General features: G+C 41.6%; 1 protein-coding gene across 1 annotated transcript in view; it reads right to left on the bottom strand.

Moving 5' to 3' along the window:
• Positions 1-560: 560 nt before the first annotated feature.
• Positions 561-18879, bottom strand: part of LOC310990801 (protein AF-17-like) — a 38005-nt gene continuing 19686 nt past the window's right edge. The window contains 7 exon segments of the mRNA XM_083978317.1: positions 561-3321; positions 3932-4144; positions 6792-6888; positions 7038-7408; positions 8991-9067; positions 9320-9517; positions 17491-17639. Of these exon segments, the coding sequence (XP_083834443.1) occupies positions 3286-3321; positions 3932-4144; positions 6792-6888; positions 7038-7408; positions 8991-9067; positions 9320-9517; positions 17491-17639 (1141 nt within the window). The 3' untranslated portion in view covers positions 561-3285.

The raw sequence follows: 18879 nt of genomic DNA, 5'->3' as shown, positions 1-18879 counted from the left end.
TGTGTAAAATACTCATTTTTAGCAGGATTGTTATCAAATTTGAACTGGGGCCAGGTAAGGCTTCATGCTGTAGTCCCATTGTGTTTTCCAGCTAAAATTCTCAGCCACACTCATCTTCAGGCATCTGATTGCAACAAAAAAATTCAGGCGAGAATAAAAACATTCTAATTCAGTGTGCTCCCACTTAGATTACTCAATGATAGTAGCACTTATAGTGATTATTTCAGTTTGGGGGAAAAACTTCAGAGTGATACCTTTCAAAAGAGACCAAGCCCATCCATATTCTCCAAACAGTTCAAGAACAGCATTCAATTTACTTTGGGTACGCCTTGGAAAGGCGAATATTACAGAATTTATAGGAGTGACAAGAGGTTAAAAGAAGCCGAAGCCGAAACTGTCAATTACCATCTATGAAAAGAGTTTAATTCAGTCCCTGGTCCACTCCTCTCCAAGTACATACACTATTTACAGTCAAATCATTCAACACCGGAGAGAGAATATAAAACAACTCAGTAAAATACATTTATTGACAAAAAAAGTTTTCTTAATCCATCCTTTTAATTTTACACACAAAAATATCAAAATACTTTACAGGGCTTTTAATCTGAATATTGTCAAATTCGTTTTGCTCAATTCTCTCAAACAAATACACTGTACAATGACAACGTGCATGTCCTTTTTAAACTTCAGTGCTCATTTCATTTCCTTTCTTTTTTCAGGGAACAATGCATTTAAAATTATGCATAGTTGTTACTTGGTATTTAGCGATACATTTGAGAGACGTCACTGCATTTCATGCAATTCATATCCCCATAGGTAACTTGCTCTCCATCAAACCTCATTCAGAGCTAGGTGCTTAAATGTTGAAACACATAAAAAATACACAGTACGACATTCATAACATGGATTATCTTGGTTACCCAAACTTCAAAGCTTAAAAGAATGAATGTGTTTTCACACAAACATATTAAAGTATACAACTCGTATTCCAACAAAACAGAAAAAGGTACTAAAAACAATTTACAATTGGGCCCAAAGCGCCCCAGTGCAACATGGGAAAGAAACTGCTTCAGAAATCCTTCACACCACTCCTCAGTCAATCTCTTGGACATGGTTGTGTGTCTGACCTTTGCCTCGTAAGGACGTGCTGGGTAAAATGCAGACCTCCCATTCGGACTCGTGTCAACCCATTGGCCAATGTCTTTATCAACATAATCAACGTTCTCCTCCTGGCATTGCTACAGTATTAATCACTGACTAGTGAGCTGCTTGAAGTTCCTTTCTGACGTCTACATTAGCTGCTAACAAAAACAATCTAGCACTCAACATATCACATGTATGGGAGATCATGTTCAAGATTGCAAACAGAAGTGAAAAAAATATTTCAAAAGGCTTATGACAATATTGTTAAAGAACACAGGAGAAAACCTGATATAATAATCCCTTACCGGAGGGCAGAAGGTGAATGTGACAGTGGCCTTTGTCAGTACAAATGAGCCAAATGGAGGCATTACATGATAAAGTGGAGAAGAAGAACAAAAGGAGGATATCATAGCATCTACGCTGGTTGAACTCATGAATATGGGTTTGAGACCAACAGTAGCAACATTGGCAAATCACCGTCTCCTCAGTGCTGATCACAGCTCCACTATGTTTCATACACTATTGCAACAGCACTGTAATGGTTTTACCTGTGGGCCGTCCCCAGCCTTCTTCCTATGACACCACTGTGCAGGCGTTCCTCTAACAGTTTCAACAAGTCCTTCTCTGTTTTCTGAAGCACAAAACAACTAAAGAACATTGCATCTCAACACAAAAAAAATTACAATAGAAAATGATTTGATACTTTAGTTACCACTATACGCTTATTCACACATTTCAACTGTTGAAATCATCAGTCAGCTATCAAAAGTATAAACGGGTTTAGGAAGAGCGCTCTCATTTCTGTAATGTAGCCCTCCACAAACCCAAGATAAAAAACACTATGAAAGAAAGACGCCAAGAGAGTAATAGCCTTTGGGCTCGTGGTTTTTCTCTGTAAATCTAGTATCATTAAGGCATTATCTATCCAGTATTGCTAAAAGAACAACTAGTTGGCGGACGTGAAAACAATATCCATGTATAAAAGTAACAAAAAAAAAGCTGACACTTGAGGACAGAGTGCAAAATACTCGTAAATGAAAAACCTTGAAGTCCCTAGTGGCCTAGTAAGTACCGAGCATCCTTTAGAAGGTACTGTGTTGATGGCTAATTTGCTCTGTTAGCTACTAACATGCAAAGTGCACACTTGTTTAGGTAAAACAATTAATTTCTTACTTACAATTTCCAAATGTTTGGTTTCATCTGCTTAATCTCGATAGCAACTGGAAGGATATAAAAGTCTTTAGAAACTCTTGTGGTCGTTTAGAATAAAACCTGGTGCTCAGCGTTGTCGATGCCATTCTCTAGTGGACGGTGACACCATTTTGGACACATGGGTCATATACCATTTTTACATTTACAGGAATTAATACCTTAAGAGTTAACACCAAATTTGTGTTTTTGGTGGGCATTTATATCCAGTGAAGACGATTGCGGTAATGAGTCAGCACAAGATGTCAACAATGGAGAAAAGGTGGCTAAAAAGTCTGAGGTAATATAACTAGCTTGAAGTTGAAATGCCACTAACCACATAGAAAATGACAGTATATTTATCCTTTACATAATCAGAGGCTGCAACATATAGAGGAGCCAGATGAAGCTTAGGTGGGGGATGAACACAAAGGGAAGACAAAATATCAAGGAAGACAGTTGAGGTTGCAAGAAAGGGGCGGGAGTCTGACTCTCACTGACTGAATGGAGACTCTGGTTCAAGCCAGGGAGGGAAATTCATGAATGGTCAGTGCTTGATAGGTCAGAGGGAGGGGGAAAAGACACACTCTGACCTGGAGTTCCCACTCACAAACTGAAAACCCCACACAGCGCCTGCAGGGCTGAGCGGGGAAAACTGCCGCCATCAACGGCCCCCATTGGTCTAACTAACAAATTAGTGCAATTTAAGAAGAGACCACTGGATCCATGCTCTCTGAAAGCTGCCTACACAAAAACCTATGAGAAGAAACCTCTGATATAAAGAATTTCAAAACATGAAACTTCACCATCCTGTTATACATTCATAAAAGAGGGTTTAAGAGAAAGATGACAGAGAAGAAAAGACGTTCACTAGTCTTGTGTGTCGACCTCGGTTCTTCAAGTGGGCGCGACGCCCAATGTCTTCATTTCAGCTGCTCCTGTGTTAATGAGGTGTCACCCGTTCTTGTCTCCGCCCTTTTCTCCTGCAGCCTGAAAACACAATTATTCCGAGATCACAGGAATTAATGTTCCAATGGACCCAGAACTTTGTTTATTGGGAAACTTCACAAGTATACGCAGTTCTATGAACAATGCACAACTCAAATTCATGGAAGTTGCCCTATGTGTTGCTAAGAAGTGTATCGCAGTGTCATGGAAATCTGATTCCCCTCTTCTTATTGACAGGTGGTCTTCTGAGATGAATAGTTGCATCCCTCTGGAAAAAATCACTTATTGTCTTAGAAAAAGCCTTTTTGAAAATATGGCAGCCATATCTAGACCATATCGGTACATCTGTTACACCAAGTACTTAGTCGTTTGTATTGACCTTGCACACTGACTGACCCTTTTTTTCTTTCTCTCAGGGTGGAAGTGGGTGGGTGGTGGGGTTATAGAGTAAGGAGGGTAATCCTCCATGTTTTGTGTTGTGTCTTTATACTGTTGGTATACGGATGTTTGTTTGTATATTGCATATATATGAAACTGGAAAATAAAATATTAAAAAAACAAACAAAAAAAAAACACAATTATTGTTTCTGAAATGTGTCAAAGTCACAACATTAGAGTCGAGGTGAGAAACCCTGCAGCGTCAGTCACTCACCCCGGGCTTGTGAAGTGCGTTGTCCTGCAGAGCGAACAGGCTGCCCCCCTGGCCGCCCTGCAGGGGCGAGGCTGTGGCCGAGGACAGCAGGTTGGGCGACTGGGCGATCATGGGTGAGTTGGGGGTGGAGGTGAGCGCTCCCGTCAGCGTGAGGCGCTGCAGCTCCCTCTGTCTCTGCGTCTGCAGCATCTGGCACACCACCACCTGCTGCTCCTGGAGGAAGAGCAGCAGTACAGGCCGTCAGCTCGCTGGCCACTCCAGGAGGAATCTGAGCTCTAAGGCTGTCTTTACACTGCAGGCCTTGATGCCCAATTCTGATTTGTTGCCTATATCTGATTTTTTTGGCTGTCTATTTACATGTTCTATCAGAAGCGACCCATATCTGATCTCTGCATTTACACCTGCTGTGCTGCATGAAACAACCCGCTGGAAATAAATTCAAAATTATGATTCCATAATATTTTTAAACGAAGGTGAGTCTGGTGCTCAGAGTTTATATCCAACATGTCACTTACAAAGTGAACGTCTGTCCTTACAAAATAACGTTAGTGAAGTGGCTGCGTAGAGCGGAGCTGCTGTGAGATGAGCGCTGAGCAGCTGACAGTGACTGTGACAGTTGTGCCACCGTTCGATCCTCCGTCGGTCACGTAGTGAGGAAGGGACAAAGCCTCTTGGACACAAATGTGTATTGTTTTTCCTCTCTTGATTTCTTATCGGCTCAGTTCAGTTTTTGCCGGTAGGAAAACCTGAAATCTGGTGTTTATCGCACGCTCCCTTTTCACACTCCTGCCCTCGATTTGCATAGAAATTAATATTAGGCCTAATGTATATGAAAACAAGAACTAGTGAGGGGGAAAAAACAGACGTGCGGACACCACGAAAATGAAACACTGTAACTCAGCTGGCCACGGTAGTCCAGGTCAGCCCCACGTGTCAATCACAGGCTACAAAGGTTCAGTGCAATGTGTGAGCACTTGAATTAATATTATCATTGATGACGTATGACACACATTGCCAGGAAAGATCTGATCTGTCTGTTTAGACTGCAGACGCATTGGCAGATATCCGATTCGTATCTGATTTATTTCCACATATATAACGGGGGCCTGAATCTGATCTGACAATATCTGATTCCATGCGTATTTGTCCCGTTTACACGCTCATGTTACAGATCCGATCTGAGCCACTTGAGAGGAAAAAAGAATTGGGCCACTTGAACCGTGCAGTGTAAAGACAGCCTAATTGTCACTCTATGGATCAGACTCAGCCTGTATCTGTATTACAAGACAACCGAGTGTCTGTCTATTGTGTGGGAACTAATGGCTTCTGCATTTCCTCCAGTCACTTCTAACCACAAACAAACCCTCAACTTCACAGTCACACAGTCGGAAACAAATGAGCTTCTATATTTACCAGGTGTGAGTGTCACAGTGCTGGACGAGCTGCAGTCCCATCACTCTGACGCTTTGCAAGTCAAATAGGTGAATGAGTGCTTCAATGTGTGATTTGCTGCTGCTGACTCTATATACAGCGGGGAAAATAAGTATTGAACGCGTCAATAGACTTGCATGGTGAGCATGGCGGTTAAATGCATTACTCGTTGTTTTTTTTATAACTGTACCTGCTAATTGCAGGTCTGTCTAAAGCTCTTCTTAAATATAAGATATAAGAATAGAAGATAAAACGGTGCATTCAGAAACGTCTGTAAGCGATGCATCAGGATGTTCTGCAACATCAGTTTCTGAAGGTCTGGAGAAGCTCTTTGCTTTTCCCCATCATGAGATTCTTCTTGTGTGACACCTTGGTGATGAGAAACCTTTTTATAGGCGTCAACTGGATTAAGCCAGCTGATATTAGGGGACAGGATGACTTTCTAAACACTGACAGACTCCAGCTGCTTTCTCAGCTTCCCATACCTTTGTGCACCTCATTTTCTTCAGGTGTTCAATACTTATTCCCTGTGTCATTTCACTTTATTACACATTACTTACTTAATGTAATTTCTTTGTCTGTGTCAATTACTTGGGTTGTTGCCAACATCTGGTGAAAATTTCATGTCAATAGCTCTATTAGAAATATTTCTTCTGAGAAACATGTTGACGCGTTTAATACTTATTCTCCCCGCTGTAGTTATCATCGTATTTACTTTCAAAGCCATTAGTTATTAACTGATAATATATGTCGGCTTTCTCTTCTGAATAGTTAATACTGCAGCATTATGTGTCAACTGGATAACTCAGTGTTAAAGGTCTCCTGTGGGTCTGTGAAGCCCTTTGAGACGATACTGTGATAACAGCCAACACTAATAATCTTGATATGACCTGTGTTAGAGGTGAATTATATTGATCACAGTCCAGGTAGAATGCTCAACATCAGCAAAATAAAGGCGCCTCGGTGAGTGTGTGTACAGTGTGGAGGCATCTGAACACACGGGGGAGATTAAAGGAGACATATTCTGCCCCTTTTCCACAAATTAAAATAGTTCCCAAGTGTCTTAAAGACATGTCTGTGACATACTTTGGTCAAAATCCCCCAAGGATCAAACATCACAGCTCTTTTCATCCTCTCTAAACAGCCCAGAATGAACAGAATGAACCACTGCTTGCCCCGCCCCTTCTACTGGTACCAGGTAGGGGTGGTATTATGCACATTTGAAAACTAATAACCTCATTGTCAGACAACTGAGGGAACAATTTATAAAACAACATGGGTTTCAACCCAGAATTTTTTTTGTCAATTCTCACATTTTTGGGGCCGGAAAGCAAGACAAACACCCAAATATATGTTAAAGAGCCTTCAAAAAGGGATATTTCCATAATATGTCCCCTTTAAGACAAGGTAATAGAGAGGTTGTCATTACAGGAGTGAAGTTCTGCGAGGTGAGGAACTGCTGCAGCTGCTGCTGCTGCTGCTGCTCCAGAAGAAGCTGCTTCTGCTGCTCGGACAGGAGAGAAGACCTGAAACCACAAAACAACAACCTAAGCACAGGACGCAATTCCTAACACAACAGCAACAATCTCAGCTGTGACCCCACTTCCAAGAAAAATCTGTCAGATCAAAATATAACATTTAAAAGGTGGAATTCAAAAGCAGGCCGAGTACGTACGGGCTCACGCTCTTGGGAAGCTGGAAGCCCTGTGCTAGTGCCTGGGGGTTGAGGGGCGGAGGTTGGGGGCGCAGAGCGGGGAGCGTGGGCTGAGGGGCGTTCTGCACAGGAGACTGGATCACCCCGTTCAGACTTCCCAGCACACCGTTCATGTTCAGCTGGGGACTTCCTGCCAGAGAGGCCATGAGCCCGCCCACCATCGGCAGGGAGGGGCCGCCGGCCTGACTCATGGCCCCCAGCCCGTCACACAGGCCACGACTCAGGCCGTTCAGCAGGGGCTGGTTGAAGGAGGCGGGGCTCTGCTGGGGGGGAGGAGTACTCTGGAAAGACAGGGACGAGCTACTGCGGGACGGACTGCCAGAGTGGAGCTCCTGGAACGAAGGCAGGAGAAGTCCATGTCAGCTACGTAGGCGTCAACCCTCAGGGTTCAGTTCAATCACTCATTCTACAGTCAAGTACACAGGGATGCCTCCATTGATTAGCACCGGCTGATCATTATTGGCTGATTTTTCATTAAAGGGATAGTTCTGGCCCAAAACCTTAATCCATAAACTATACAGATAGTTAGGGATGGCTCAATCAGTTTTATTTCTAGAAGCATTAAATCTCTCACTCTACCAATCTAATATTATTAAAGGGATAGTTCAACATTTTGGCAAATTGGCCCATTGCCATAATCCCTATAGTTTTAGGAGTAGGTTTGTTAACTTTAATTGTCGGTGCAAGCCGTTTTTAGAACGGCGGAGCAGAGCCGCAAGCTGCTCAGAGCGGCTCATGGGATTTCTTGGTTTCCCTCATCAGACTCATCAAATACACAATCCAATCCATGTTTTCGAGGTAAATTCATGCATCGAGGGCAGTTTTTCAGCAAGCAGTCTCTGAATTTGCCTCTGTCTCGTAACATTCCGTTATTATCTCATAGCGTGGTGAATGTGCAGGTCACAACTTTGTCCACAAGAGCGTTTTGGAGTTGTTGGATTGTGTATTTGATGAGTTTGATGAGGGAAACCAAGAAATTCCTTGAGCCTTCGTAGCATAGCTCTGGGCAGCTCGCGGCTCTGCTCCGCCGTTCTAAAAATAGCTTGCACCACAATTAAAGGTAACAAACCTACTCCTAAGACTATAGGGATAATGCTTCTAGAAAGAAAACTGATTGAGCCATCCCTAACTATCTGTATGCATTTATTGCTATGAAACAGTGGTGTCAAACTCAATCACAAGGGACCAAAATTTAAAACACAAAGTATGTCGCAGGCCAAACAGTATGGACATTTTTTGAACAGACTAAAACTGACATTAGGTGCGTTTCCATTACCCCTAGAAATGCACAAAACCTAAATATTGCAATAAAACGTAACGTAAAGAACGTATCCTGGGTCATTCTGAAAAGACTCGATGTTAGGAGAGTTACGGCTCATTCACAAAACACCTTTCAGTGGAAACACCTGCAAATAGCACTTGTACTTTTTCGAAATTTCAGAAATATGAATGTGAACAGTCAGTGTACTGTCTGTCTTCTCAATAAAAAAAAAAAAATGTAATAAGAATATACTGAATGATCTAGAACAGAACAAAACAAACATATTTGCCTGGTTTTCTCTCCTGTGCCAGAGTCTTGGCTGCAGGTTCATGTATGTTTGGGCTCGGTCCGGAGCTGAGTGGAGGTGTGATCAGTAAGACGACGATGTGCAGATTTGTTGTCAACAGAGCAGCAGCTTAGTGCTTGTTGATCTATTGCTTGATCACTGACCGTATGGTAGCTGTTGCAGTGTATTATGGGATTTGTACCTGCGGGCCATTGATAATAGAAAAATTAAATCTTTTCCCAAGCTGCATAAAACTGCATGGCGGGCCAGATCTGGCCCCCAGGCCTTGAGTTTGACATGTGTTTAGCATTTAGACAACCTAAGTGTGTGTTGTGTTCAAGGTAAGAAAGGATCTACATGTTCCCACCTCAGAGGAGGTAACAAAGGAGGTGTCATTCAGGAAGCAGCTTTTGGACAGGGGACTCTTATTGTTGCTCAGGGGGTCTAGGGAACAGAGAGGCACAAACACAGGGTGAAAAACTACAACATCCAAGTTTTACACATTCAGCATTTTCACATCAATTAATTCTTTTCAACTAGAGTCTAATGAGTGTGAGAAAACAAAGAATACACTGATGTGTATAGGTGGTAGTTAAAAGTTGGGTTGTTTGAGGGGGGCAGGAGGAGGACGGGGCAACACAGATGCTACATGACTCCATGTGGATCATGTGGATGTGGTTAGGAAAAGAATCTGACCTTGTGTGGACGACAGGAAGTTGATCTGAGCAGAGGCGTGTAAGGAGCTGTGAGCCGAGTGAACGTGCGGAAAGGACACGGCCAGCTCGGTGTTGAGCAGCTGCAGCCGCTCCTTCTTGGCCGTCAGGCTGAGGATCTGGTCCTGGAGCCGCTGGTTCTCCTGCTGGAGCGAGTGCAGCGACTGGAGCATTTCCACAACTGGAGGAGAGGGAGGAGAACATCAACATATATTTATTTATTTGTCTCGTACTTGTGGTTTTGTGTGAGTGTGTGTGTGCGTGTGAGTGTTTGCTGTCTATGTGTGATTTTGCTTGAAGTGCTCAAGCTGCTTTTTAATTACCCCTCGGGGATAAATAAAGTCTTTTGAATTTGAATTGAATTGAATTGAATTGAATATGTCCAGTGTTGGGCACCTTACTTTAAAAAAGTAATTAGTTATAGTTACTATTTATTTTCCCCAAAAGGTTACTGAATTAGGAACTCAATAACTACATTATAAAAGTAACTATTGCATTACTTTTTTATAAAATGCTCAAATTACTTATACTCGCCCCCCTAACCTCCTGTTTATCTGACTAGTGGAGGTGGACTGAAAAAAAATGTGTATACAACGTACACTGTAACAGGTGCCAGAAACAAGTTTCAATGAGTTTTTGAATGAGTTTTTTTTTTCACCGTTTACGCTAGAGGGCGCCCTTCCCCACCTTGTGACACATTCTGGTGTTCCTGTGATGAAAGGAAGCCGTGTGATCACGCATCACGTGACCAGAGTGCTACAGGTGACCACAACAAACTCATCCAACCTATCCAGCCACGGCAGCAGACTGTAGCAGCCAACCGCGGCTTACATGGGCCGTGAACGGACGGCCAGAAGCCCCCTGACCACGCCATCACGTAACCATAGCAAACAAGTGTCTCATCAAACCTATGAACCCTGGTTGAACCCTTTGTTTCCATGTAACCAAAGTCTTAGGTATTCACAATATCAAAACAAACTGGCTCTCTCACAACATAAAACATAAATCCCCTATCAAAGGCGAAGCTGAATTTTTTCTTTGACCCACCATCCCATCTATAAAAGAAAAAGATTTGTCTATTTAGGTCATTTGAGAGAGAGACAGTCAGACAGACACAGATCATTGGTCATTACGTTGAAAAAAAAAATGTTCCAAAGAGAGTTCTGCTTGAAAATGTCTCCTTCACTTTAAACCTGTTTTTCTCATAATTATCCTCCCAGAATGCTGAATTTGGAGAAAACAGGCTGTATTCAAATATAAGTAACTAAAAAGTGGAACATGCTACAAACTCACTTTTTTTCCTGGGGAAAGTAGAGAGTCTCCCCTTTCATTTGAGACATTCCGTGTCATTTTAGTCATAGCACAACATATTCTGTGGCTGTTTGAAAAGTAGTAGAAAAAAATCCTCAAAAGTGCTGGCACTGGCTGCACACTGAGGGAAAAAAGCTACGGCGTTATTTTATTGTCAGTAGCGGTAACGGCATTATAACGGGGGAAACAGTAACTTTTTTGATTACTGGTTACTGAAAAAAGTAGCATTTGGCAAACAAGATGAAAAGTAGGTCGACACATTTAATTTGATCAGTTTCTATGCAAACACTGGAAATGTTTCCTGTCACTGGTATAAACTATTCCTACTGCTTCACTGTATGAATGAAGCTGGATTAGTCACGGTTCAATCAATACAATAATACAGTGGGAGAGCTGCAGAGGCAGTAACCTGCTCTGAGCTCTGCTCCAGTCCACTCCTAAAGGTCCTTGTACCCACACAGGTGTTTTCAATTACTGTGGCTGAGGCCCCTGCTCGGCCTCGTGTTCACTTACACTGGAAAACCAAGTCACCAAACTGTTGCTGTGTCCTGCTGTTCTACCTTTAGCGCTGTGTTCACTTTGAGCCATGTCACGTATCAAATATGTACATTGCACACAGACATTTTTATTCTAACAGAGGAACACAGAAATGAGGAGCTATAGCATGTTCACTGCTGTCTAAATAAAATGAAAATATTAATTTTCTGCTGCCTCAGTTCTTCATGATGGCAATTTGCATATACTCCAGGATGTTATGAAGAGTGATAAGACAAACTGCAAACTCCCTCTTTGCCATAGAAATTAACTTAAGGGGAGAGGCTCAGTTGTTGTGAAGAAGGCTTCAGGGTGCCCAAGAAAGTCCAGCTAGCACCAGGACCGTCTCCTAAAGTAGATCCAGCTGTGGGATCTGGGCTCCACCAGTACAGAGCTTAATGCTCAGGAATGGCAGCAGCCAGGTGTGAGAGCAAAGAAGCCACTTCTCTCCAGGACAAACATCAGGGACAGACTGATGTCCTGCAGAAGACACAGGGACTGGACTGCTGAGGACTGGGCTACAGTCTTTTTCTCTGATCCATCCCCCTCCCCATTGTTTGGGGCATCTGGAGAAGAAAAGGCGAGCGCTGCCATCAGTCCTGTGTTATGGCAGCAGTAAAGCATCCTGACACCACTCATGTGTGTGGGGGGGGGGGGGCTGCTTCTCAGCCAAGGGAGCAGGCTCATTCATAAATTCACAATTAAAGAAGACAGCCATGAATGAAGAACGGTTCTCCCAACCATTCCAGACACTTGATAAACTTGATGTAACTGTCAATAAAAACTTTTGACACTTATGATGGTTCAAGTAATCCACGTACAGTTATCTCGCACAATGTAAACAGGAAACTGGTAAATCCGGCGCACTCAAAGAACAGGAAGTGGGATGTCTTTCGGACTGTCAATCACTCAAAAATTGTTTGGGATCCTAAAGCTAAGCCAAAGGGTCTCTTGGGGGGGCATTTGAACATAAGAAGTATTAAATCTAAAAGTGACCAAGTGCACCATCTTTTATTGGATTCTAATTTGGACTTCCTCTGTTTATCTGAGACTTGGTTGCACAAAAACACTCCATCTGCAGCATTAAAAGTCCCTGGTTTTAACTTTTACAGGAGAGATAGAGTGGGCTCAAAGGGGGGAGGAGTTATGATTTATGTGAAAGACAGAATCCAGTGTAATGAAATCCATTGGTCAAACTGTGAGGAATTGGAATGTATTGGTCTAAACATAATTTTGTCACCACAGATGTCCTTTACTCTTATTGTAATTTACCGGCCTCCCTCTTCCAATATTAGTTTCTATGAGAAATTTGAGAAATTATTAAAAGAATGTAATTTCAACAAAGAAGTAATTATTATGGGAGATTTTAACATCAACTGGGGGGAAAAATCCTCTAGAAAGAACCTCAAACAGATAACTGATAAATTTGATCTCATGCAACTGATTAATGGGCCCACAAGAATAACTAATTCCACTAGTACTCAAATTGATTTAATATTTAGTAACAGACGTGAGAGAATTTTAAAATCCTATAATATGGTAACTGGTCTCTCTGACCACAATTTGACACTGGTAGCCAGAAAACTAAGCAATAAGCGGTTTAGCCCTAGGGCCAAGGAATATGAATATTTTGGAATCCCCAAAAACAAACAGGAGAACTTTAAAAGTGCTGTTCAACAGATTGAGTGGGATGATCTACTGTTGGGCATAGACCATGAAGAAGATACTCAAATATTCTCAAATAAACTAGAGAGCATTATTAAAGATTTTAACTGCAAATTTAGGTGCAAAAATAACAAAAACACTGTCCCTTGGATAAATGCAGATATTTTAAAACTAATGAAAGAACGGGATTTTGTTCTAAAAACCGCAATAAAGACTAAGTTGAGTCATGACAGACAACACTTTGCTAGTTTAAGGAACAAAGTGGTAAAGAAACTAAGAAAAGCAAAGGCAGATTTTTTCTTGACCATAATAGAAAAGGCAAGAGGTAACTCTAAAATGATCTGGAACCAGCTAAAAAAATTAACAGGGCATCAAAACAAGGAGAGGAAACAGCTCGAACTCAAAATAAATGGAATACTCACAAACGATCCTGTAGAAGTAGCAGAAGCTTTTAACCACCACTTTATTGATTCTGTGGCCACTATTGCACAGTGTTTTTCACCTGAGTACACTAATGTCTGTCCAGTTAATACAATGGAACCTGCTTTCAGCATAAGAAATGTCACTGAATCAGAGGTTGCCAGAATGATTCGATCTCTGAATCCATCTAGAGCAAAAGATATATTTGGTATGGATGCAGTTATGCTCAAAGAGTTCAGTACAACACTGACTAATCCTATTACCAAAATTATTAACCTCTCGATTTCTCAGGGATTGTTTCCGAGTGTTTGGAAGTCAGCTGTTGTTGTCCCAATATTTAAATGTGGAGATCCTGTTTCAACCTGCAATTACAGACCGATCAGTATTCTACCTACAGTGTCAAAGGTTGCAGAGAAAGTAGTAGCTGAACAAATCACCTGCCATCTTAACAATAGCTCCTTTACTCTGCACCCAATGCAATTCGGCTTCAGAGCTAACTATTCAACTGAAACTGCCAACTGTTTTTTAATAGAAAAAATCAAATCTCTGTTGGATAAAGGTGGTGTAGTTGGAGCTGTGTTCCTTGACTTCAAAAAGGCATTTGATACTGTTAATCATAGAATTCTCATGTCAAAATTAGCCAGTTTTAATTTCTGTTCAGATACACTTATGTGGATAGAATCATATCTGTCAAATCGATCTCAGTCTGTTCAGGTACAGAATCATAAATCAGCTGCCCTTCGTCTGTCCACAGGAGTCCCGCAAGGATCCATATTGGGCCCTTTGTTATTTACATTATATATCAATGACTTACCATATGTATGTCCTGACACCAACATCCAAATGTATGCCGATGACACGGTAATTTATGTACATGGTAGCAGCATGACACAGGTTGCTGATAAACTCACAAACTCCATGACCCATGTAACAGCGTGGTTAAAGCAATGCTGTTTGCAGCTGAATGTGTCTAAAACAGTATGTATGTTTTTTACCAAGAAGAACAGTCCTAGTGTCGAGCCGGATATCTTTGTTTCAGGGGAGAGGTTACAGGTCGTATCTGAATACAAGTATCTTGGTGTTTTGGTTGACTCTAAACTTTCTTTTAAGGCTCAGGTGAAAAAGGTCTGTAACCGGGTCAAATTCAATCTCTCAAACTTTAGGTTCAGTCGAGATTATATGTCAACAGAGGCGGCTAAGATGTATATGCATTCCATGGTTTTTTCCCATATCATCTACTGTTTAACTACCTGGTCACAGGCTAGTAACACTTCTCTAAAACCAATAGAATCTTTGTATAAACGAACAGTTAAAATCCTTGACAAGAAACCGGTACATTCTCATCATTGTCCAATATTAAGAAAATATAATCTGTTGAGTTGGGACAATTTGATTAAATATGTAAATGCCTGTCTTATGCACAAGATTATATATGGTTCCACCACGCCTCCGCTTAGACAGTTTGTCAACATAAGAACAACTGCATATGGGTTCACAAGAGGTGCAGCAAGAGGAGACTGTATTATTCCTTTTAGGAAAAGTTCGTTTAGTCAGTCTGCTTTCTCTGTTAGAGCTGCACTAGAGTGGAATTCCATCCCAGCTACTATTAGAGACCTGAATACCTACAGTTTATTCAAAGCTCATTTGAAGAGATGGTTGATTGGTGCTCAGATCTGTCAGCACTAGTTCTTTTACACCTTTCTTCCTCTCTCCGGTCCGTCTGTGCTGAACCTGTAGCCATCTTGTTGTTGTCTGTCTGCCTTCATGTGTCGGCATGCATGTCTTTTTGTGGCGTCGTTTCTACTGTGTATGCATGCAGTTTGTGTCTGTGCTTCTGCTTTGCATGCTGTGGTGTGATGTGTATTGCGTCATGTGTCTTTGCTGCATGGGGATGTATTGATTATGTTTTCTGATTGATGTTATGTATGTTGTGTCTTTTGTCATGTCATGTTGTATGTTCTTTTGTCAAGTTGTTAATTGCTGTGCATGTTTGTAGATTGCCTTGGCTAATAACTTTGTAATTTTAATCATATTCATATTCTGTTTTTAGGGTGACTTTTTAACATCCGTCTGGGGACTACAGATGAAAAATAGCCTCTTGGCTAATTCTGGCGCATTTACAGTGATGTTATTAATGTGCACTGTCCCTGTTTTCAAATAAACTTATAAATTAAATAAATTAAATTAAATGAAAGGCTTGTAATTACACTTCAGTGTGACTTTGGCCACAGCTGTGTTGCTTGGAAAATGATCATTGTACAACATTACATCAATCAAATGATGATGTAGAGTCTCTGATCTCTCTTTGGTGCTCACTAAATATGATTCAACTACGTGAGGAACAGTCCACACACTCACACACGCACAGTTCTGGATTATGGGAATGTTAGTAGAATAACTGCCATCTGACATAACCATGGTTCATCTATATAACTAAGTTTTGTACAGTGTTAGTGTACAGCAGTGACATCAGACCTGAGCGTGAAATTCAAAGCCATCCTCTAAAGGCTTTCTAATTGATTTTCTATGGAGCTGTCTGTGCAGCGTGCTCAGCATCACACACAGGGAGAACATACACACAGCAGGAAACACTCATCAGTATAAAGTGGATTATACACAGTTTGGAGATGTTATGAAGGCTGGCAAAGAAACATGGCTCCATGTCTGATTTCATCAGCCAGACTGCCAGGTCAGAAGACAACGGTAGACAGTAGGGGCCATACGATACGAAGTAGTGATACTAAAAACAAAATGACAATCTTCCTTTTTTGAGCCACAGACCTGAACTCCCTGAGATCTCATTGGTCAGTGGCTGAGGCCAACCAGCAGTCAGAGTTTGAAACGTAACACAAAAATGAACCACCACCATGAAGGTTTGTGCGTAAATTGTAAATAAAAAAATCGAAACAGTTCTTTTGACCATTGATACTAGAGCTGCAAGTAATGATTATTATAATTATCGATTAATCTGTCGTTTATTTAAACGATTAATCAATTAGTTGTTTGGTCAATAAAATGTAAAAAAAAAATGTTGAAAAATGTCAATCAGTGTTTCCCAAATCACAAGATAACATCCTCAAATGTCTTGATTTGTCAGTTTATTGTCATAAAGGAGCAAAGAAATCAGAAATATTCACATTTAAGAAGCTGAAATCAGAGAATTTGGACTTTTTTTCTTAAAAAACTACCCAAACCGATGGTTCAATTTTTAAAATAGTTGACAATTAATTTAATAATCGATTATTGTGCGATTAGTCGATTAATTGTTGCGGCTCTAATTGATTCACTATTACGAAATTAAATATTGCGATTTTTCAGTGTACACCCCTAGTAGACGTGTTAGTAGTATGATGCAAAATGGAAGATTTGCTCAGGTTGGATGATTCCACCGGGCAGTGAACATGGTCAACTCCTCTACTGTCCCTGAGTTACAGCATTGAACGCGATGATGTGACGGTGAAGTTGACCTTTGACCTTTGACAATAAAATGTCATCACATCAGTATTTAAATTTCTTATAATTATCAGAGGAATTCCTAACATTCAGACAAAGATGTATTTTGTGAGGTCAAAGTGACCTTTAAACGCCAAATTCACATCAGTTCATTGAGTCAGAATGGATGTCTACGTTCACAGCTGTTGCCAGAGAAGAGTCATAAAAAAAGAGCCATGGAATAAATTGATGATGAAGGAAAAGGGAGTGTGAATAAAAGACAATGAAGTATCTGGTTCAGCAGAGACTAGAACAGAAAGAGAGAGAAGGGGGAAAACAAAGTGCTGGAGCTGCGTTCACAGTAGTGGCAGCAGCATGTCGTCTCACGCTGTGCTATTTTTTGTCTCTTACTGCATCTACTTCACAGCTTCATTCATCATCTGTAAATAGCAGCAGGCTGTGTTCTCACAGGGGCAGCTGCACAGTGCAGGTACACACACAAGCTTCTCAACACCCTCGTCCACAATATGGGAGCTCAGTGTGGCCACAAGTGGTCATCAGACTCATCTAATCTGTCCACCCATGCTACATCTATTAGTATTGAAGGGATAGTCCAGTTTTTTTTTATGGAGTTGTGTGAGGTGCAAATGGCCCCAAAGTATAACATCTGCAGTAGACAGCTGGTGGTAAACCATCCAGCTGGCAGTGAAGGTAAAAAAAAACAGCCAGTAGGTACTGTGGTAATGTGGTAATGTGGTAATGCGGATACCACTGGTGCACTGAATGACTCACTGTTGACTCCCATCTCTCCGTTGCCGTGTTTCTCCAGCAGCAGCTCGATGTGGGAGCTGGCTGTAGGGACGTTCTCAGGACGGGCTCTGACTCCCGTCCCCAGCCCGTCCCTCTGGTCGAACAGAAGAGGAAGACAGCTCATGGGAGACCTGCGAGCGGAGGAGGAGAGAACAGTCAGACGTCAGAAAACAGAAGTCGCTGCTGCAATTCAGTGGGAAACTGCCAATGAGCCCTTGAGTCTGTGGTTGATATTTTTTCTAATCCTCTCAGTCACTGGGATAGTTAACCAGCTGCCCTCCTTCCTGTTGTTTCCCCTCGCTGTTTGCTGGAATAGAAACTGATCTGATTACAGCTACAGCACGGAGGACATTCATTTGATTGGTGTTTCGTCTGATGGCAATAGTGAGCCCACCTCACAGCTGAGTCTGTGTTTTCCTGTTCTACTCTGTCACTCAGCGTTTTCTTTCAGCAGCACTGGTGGACAGTGAGTCATACAGGAACAAGATAATAAGGCTGATTTGCATAGGGTCATGGTGTGAAACTGAAAATCAGCTTGAAAACTGTTAGTGAAGTCAGTTGTTAACAGCAGTTCAATGTGTCCTAAATGCATTCAGCTGGGTTTTGTTTGTTATTGTTGTCACTTCCAACTTAAAGTCCCCCTAAAGAGGCATTTTAAAATTTGTAAAAATGCTCTGCTATGACTATTTTTTGATTGAAATTGCTTTCCCACAAAAAAGTTGTTTAAAAAAGCTCCCAAAGAGGCTAAAAACAGGTCTACTATTTCTCCCTCATTGAAAAATCCAGATTCTATAAATATGCGAATGCTTCATGACTCGCGCCCGCCCACTGCCACCGTGTTGCTAAGTAACAGCGGTGCGCGTTAACGGGGCAGGGGAAACGGAGGAGCGAAGTCAAAACATGAAGTTTGCACCGGGGTTTGAACCCTGTGGTCACGGCAACTTATGATAACTTGTTGGAACATTTAGCTCTGTAAGTAGATCATATCACAGTGAACAACAAATGAGATGCAAACAAAATCAATGGGATTGGTTGCTAGTTTCGTGACGCATGAAAACTGACTCCAATTTGAAAAATTGTATCCAGTTTTTTCAGACTCTGGTTTTGAATCTGCATTTTCAAGTCTAAAATGCTCAGTTATGGCATGGATTAGCAATTTTGCCCCTGAAATGCCTTGTAGCAGAGCCCAGACACTAAATTGACATGTATTTTTGGTTTAGGGGGTCTTTAAGTTGTAGCATATCTTTCTTATTCTGTCTCTGTCTCTGTTCTGTATCTGAACCTCTCCACACGGGGCATCGCAGGTGACCGAGGTTTGTCCAAAAAAAGTTGGTAGAATTACTTCCAAGGTGCCACCGACCCACTCCATGA

Source organism: Trachurus trachurus (genome assembly GCF_905171665.1).
Source record: "Trachurus trachurus genome assembly, chromosome: 1".
Lineage (NCBI taxonomy): Eukaryota > Metazoa > Chordata > Actinopteri > Carangiformes > Carangidae > Trachurus > Trachurus trachurus.
The sequence above is the reverse complement of the archived record's forward strand: the minus strand, read 5'-3'. Positions and strand labels throughout refer to the sequence as shown.